The 5,280-nt window shown below is 43.4% G+C and overlaps 1 protein-coding gene across 6 annotated transcripts in view; it reads right to left on the bottom strand.

The window, feature by feature from the left end:
- The window catches only part of RHBDL3 (rhomboid like 3), a 196,510-nt gene that overhangs the window by 9,095 nt on the left and 182,135 nt on the right, over positions 1-5,280 (bottom strand). For all 6 annotated transcript variants that reach the window (XM_061615375.1, XM_061615378.1, XM_061615377.1 and 3 more), the window contains one exon: positions 1,219-1,279. In XM_061615375.1, coding sequence (XP_061471359.1) covers positions 1,219-1,279 — 61 coding nt within the window. The remainder of the gene's footprint in view (positions 1-1,218; positions 1,280-5,280) is intronic.

Raw genomic sequence — 5,280 nt, 5'->3', positions numbered from 1 at the left:
CTGGAAGAGAGCAGAAACAGGAAGTCACACTGACTATCTTTTTTAAAATAAATAAATGTCTTTGGCTTGTTTTAAAAATGTTTTTCTTTTATTCTCAATTGTATTGTTTTACTGCATTCTTGTTTGCTGCCCTAGGGCTCCTTTGGGGAAAAGGGCAGGATAGAAATGTAATAGATAATTAAATTAATAAGCCTGGATCACCTCCACGTTCTTTGGAGGTTCAGTGTGAACCAGGCAGAATTAGCACTATGTGCAATAATGTTATATTTTATATTGTTGTGATCTGCCCTGGGACCTTCTGGTGAAGGGTGGGTAATAAATCTAACAACAACAATGGGGGTGCTACCAAAAACGACACAACCATCTTGCATGTTTCCCTTCCATTATATGCAATTATGCATACCTTATGCTGTGACAGGTCATCATGCTGTATGTTTCCTTGCCGACAACTTCACGAAGTGAGGATGTCATGGCACTAGGAAAGTTTAACTACATGTTACGGAGGGCAAGGAGGAGCACTCGACATAGGAATGCAGTTTGGGGGGAGAGCTCCATCTTGCTCATAGTGCTTCTTTTGTCCCAAGAAGCACAAGGCTGTGAGAACCAGATGTGTGCTTTGTCCTTGCAGAGTCAGAACCAAAGTGAGCAATTGCTAATATACTACAAACAAGATTATACTTTCCAATGCATCAACACAAATGATAGCTAATCGCGAGTGCTATTGCACTCCAGTCCTGCTTGCAGACTCCCTATAGGCATCTGGTTGGCCACTGGGAGGACAGGAAGCTGGACTAGATGGGCCACTGGCCTGATCAGCAGGGCTCTTAAGCTCTTAAGATTCTTCTCCCAAAATAGAAAACAGACAACTCTCTAGCATCCACATACTGTCATTCTTTCTCCTTGGATGAGGCAGAAAGAAGGCAAGACCAACATTTCACACCAATAGAATAAGTTAACGCACCATTTTAATTTATTTTATTTAACATATTTCTCAGGAGAGTCAATGTGTCCAAAACATGAATAAAACTATTAGGGGAATGCTTGAAAATAGCCCTACTGGTTGTTGATGGGACCCAATATTATGTATGGGATCCAAAATAATCTTAGATTTTTTTGTGTGGGATGCAAAATAACATTTTGCTAATGAGGGGCACTAATGCAAATTTTAAAAGCGACAACCCAGGCATCGTTCTATATCAAACATATGAGGATACTTACTACAGATCAAGGCAACAGCCATGCGCAACAGCTTGAATTGGCACTTCATTCCAGACCAGTTCTGGGAAAGAATGGGGAAAGGGGGGGAAACCAACAATCCATAATTAAATGTTTCGCCATCTGGGAATCTAGAGGTAGATCTGAATATTAAGGACCTAGTAGGCCCTCTCTCCCCCACCCCTGCCCCAATGAGAGCTGACTAGCTTTGTTCCACCTTTTGTAGCCTTTCCCATGGTCTTGATTCACTGGGCTTCAAGACAGAGAGAAACAAAATTAAGGATTAGCTTTCTGAAGCCAATCAATTACTTCTGCTTCTTTCATAGTCAGCAGCAACGCTGGACAGAAGAGGGAGATGTTTTAAAACAAATGAACAGGATAGAAATCCCAGTTTAATCCTCTTGCACCACCCAAGACTGCATAAGCGCATGGATTTTTGAATGTCTGTCCTCTTTGCTGTGAAACGTTACTCAGGATTCCCCAGTGGATCCTCACAGTTCATGTGCTGGGTGAAACGTTTGGGTGGGGGGTGGGGGTAGAGAAGGGGACAGGTTGACCTGCCAAGTGGTAAATTATCACACACTCTCCAACATTTCACAGATGAAAATACAAAGACTCTTGTGTATTTATCGCACCCAATTTTTTCATCCTGAAAAACCACTGCCTGAGGCTCAAGGCTCCTCTCGGATTGCTGTGTGCTGTATTCATTTACTGTGCTATAACTCTGCCTTGAACTGGTTTTAAGCACGTTTGTTCTTCTGTTAAATATATGCTAGAGACAAACTTGACCATTCAGTATCATCAGTACTTCAAAATGAACGTTACTACCACTACATGTTGCTTTAGTGTTCATGTATGTGCAGTTACATGCCTATGTGGAAGAGACAAGATGAAGTTATACCTCTCCCCTGATAGATTTCTAGAGACTCGGCTGAGGCAGCTAAAATCTGAAGAGTGGCAACTCTAAACATTTATTTTACATCCCCCTGCCCAATCCATCCTTCTAACTCTTCCAAAAGTCAGTACAGGAGCAATCATTGTTAGTAAAATATTTTAACAGGGACCAAAAAGATCTGGGCAGCTCCAGTAAACAGGGCCCATGGAAGAATATGTTAATTGCGTTTCACAGAAATAGGAGAACTACACATTAAAACCCTGTGGATGGAAAGCCACGGGGGGGGGGGACGGACAGACAGGATTTGGAGCAGAGAAGTAAGAGAGAGGATTTAAGCCCACATGCACACTCACACAGAAGGCTATGCCAATCCCAAACATCCTTCTTGAATAGAAATGGCTTTTCTGGAAGGGGGAGTCACTGGATTGATGACTGACACACAAATCAAAACTTAAATCCAGGGCACATTTTAAATGCTAAAATAAATTACCATTTGGGGTAACTTATGCAAAGGGCGAGTTGTCTGTCTCTACCCGGCAGGGCTGATTCAAATGGAATAGCCACAGTGTGGAGGTCTCTAAGGGTCAAATTAAACAAAACTTGGTAGAGGCTGCAAACTTTATCAGAGCACTGCTGGAGGGATGCTATATTCCTAATTAAAGTTGACTCCCATCTAATTTTTCCCCAGCACGGAAAAGTATACCTTTTCCCCCATGGCTGGGAAAGGAGTTTGAGGATATATTTAAAAACATGCTTAGGAATGTTTACGTCCTAAAAGAAAAATACCACGCAAAGTAGACAAGCTTCTATAAAGAAGTGGTTTCGATTAGGAAAATGGTCTGCAGAAAAGGCTTGAGGCCCCTTTCCCCCACCACACTGCTCAGATCAAATTTACAGCCCCTTTAGGAATACAGGAAGCTGCCTTATACTGAGTCAGACCATTGGTCTATCTAACTCAGTACTGTGTACACTGACTGGCAGCTGCTCTCCAGAGATTGAAACAGGAGCCTTTCTCAACTCTACCTGGAGATGCCAGGGTCAGGATCAAACCGGGACCTTCTGCATGCAAAACATGTGCTCTAGCATTGAGATGCGGCCCTTCCCCATGGCCCGATTTCACCCATGTCCCTGGGCTCTAAATATCACTTGTACATAGTAGAACAGAGCCCCATGTAACACCTGTAGTGTATAAGAGCAGCTAACTATGTACTTTGGCCTAATTGTCAGTGATGTGTAGAGACTTCAACTTAGGTCAAAGCACACGGAAAGGGTTTTCCAAACATTATAGCAACCACAGAGAATTGTGATGCATGTAACTGGGAACACCTAACTCCTTCAAGCTCCTATTAGGCTTCTGACCTCCTCAGTTGTTCATGGCCAGACCACCTCTTCCTTTGTTCTTTCCTCCAATCCAACTCAGCTCCTGGGCCTTGTCTGCTGCTCAGTCTTCCTTAATTCTCAACCATCCAACATCTCCTTAAAGCCCTGCCTCTATACTATGCTTTGGAAAAGCTTGGCGTAAGCAGCGATGACATATGCTTTTTTCTTTGTCACCGCAGAAGAGGCATTTCATTCCCAAAATGAACATACTCTTTCTAAGTGCTGGTATAGGCAGAAACTACCCAGCTATTAAATTTTGACTGAGCCGTCGCTGCATTATGTTTGGAGGTCACTAAGAACATAAGAGGAGCCTTGCTGAATTAGTCTAGCATTCTCTCTAACAATGGCCTGTCCAATGCTTCCAGCCCAACAAGCAAGGCAACAAAGGCACGAGCATGCCCTTGTTGTCAGGTCCCATTACCGGGTATCCAGAGGTATCTTGCCTCTTGAACATGGAAGTTCTATGTAGCTGCCACAGCAAATAGCAGTTGGTAGACCTATCCTTCATGAAGTTCTTCCTTTCTATCTTTCCCGCCCTTCGTCCCACAGGAAGCCCAGGGGGGCAAACAGAAACACTAAAAGTACTCTAAAACATCATAAAAACTGACTTTAAATATATTAAAACAAAACATCTTTTTAAAAAAAGCTTCAAAAACATCCTAAAAAGTAATTCTAACAGATGCAGACTGGAAAAAGGTCTCTACTTAAAAGGCTTGCTGAAAGAGGAAGGTCTTCAGTAGGCACTGAAAAGATAACAGAGATGGTGTCTGCCTGATGTCTAAGGGGAGGGAATCCCACAGGGTAGGTGCCACTACACTAAAGGTCCGCTTCCTATGTTGTGCGGAACGTACCTTCTGATAAGATGGTATCTGCAGGAGGCTCTCACCTGGAGAGCGTAGTGATCAACTGAGTATATAAGGGGTAAGATGATCTATCTGGTATCCTGGCCACAAGCTGTATAGGGCAATCCAAACCCTGAACTTAGCCCGGTAGCTAATGGGCAGCCACTGCAATTCTTTCATCAGTGGGGTGACATGTTGGTGACACCCTGCCGCAGTGAGCAGTTGCGCTGCCACATTTTGCACTAGCTGCAGCTTCCAGACCAATCTCAGGGGCAACCCCACATAGAAAGCATTACAGTAATCCAGCCTGGAGGTTACCAGTGCATGGACAACAGTGGTCAGGCTAACCCGGTCCAGAAATGGCTGCAGCTGTCTTAACAGCTGAAGCTGGTGAAAGGCACTCCTAGTCAGTGAAGTCACTTGGGCCTCTAGCAACAAACATGGATCCAAGAGCATCCCCAGACTACGAACCTGCTCTTTTAGAGGGAATATGACCCCATCCAAAGCAGACACCTGACCAATTATCTGAACTCCTATTATCACCTATTTTTGGCCCAAGGGCCACATTGCCCAGTTGCAATCCCTCCGGCAGCTGCATGTCAGTGGTGGGTGTGACCCCAAGAGTGAGTGTGGCCACCCCACGCTCACATCAGAGCACACTCAGATACATGGCCTTAATATCCAACAGTATCATAATGAAGTAAAATGAATTTCATTGTAGTGAAAAATCAAAGGAATACATAAATAGAATACTTTTCCCTATATAGATTTACTTAAGCCTTTTTGGACTTTTTAAAAATATTCATAATAAAATGAAAGGAAATTAATTAGTTCATTATTACAACACCTCTTTACGGTGACTTCTCACTCTCTCACTCTCTCACTCTCTCACTCTCACACACACACACACACAAACAGAGATCCTTACCAAGATTTAGAAAGGCTCCA

This window comes from Rhineura floridana, chromosome 3, assembly GCF_030035675.1.
Source record: "Rhineura floridana isolate rRhiFlo1 chromosome 3, rRhiFlo1.hap2, whole genome shotgun sequence".
Taxonomy (NCBI): Eukaryota; Metazoa; Chordata; class Lepidosauria; order Squamata; family Rhineuridae; genus Rhineura; species Rhineura floridana.
This window is presented reverse-complemented; position numbering and strand designations above follow the sequence as displayed.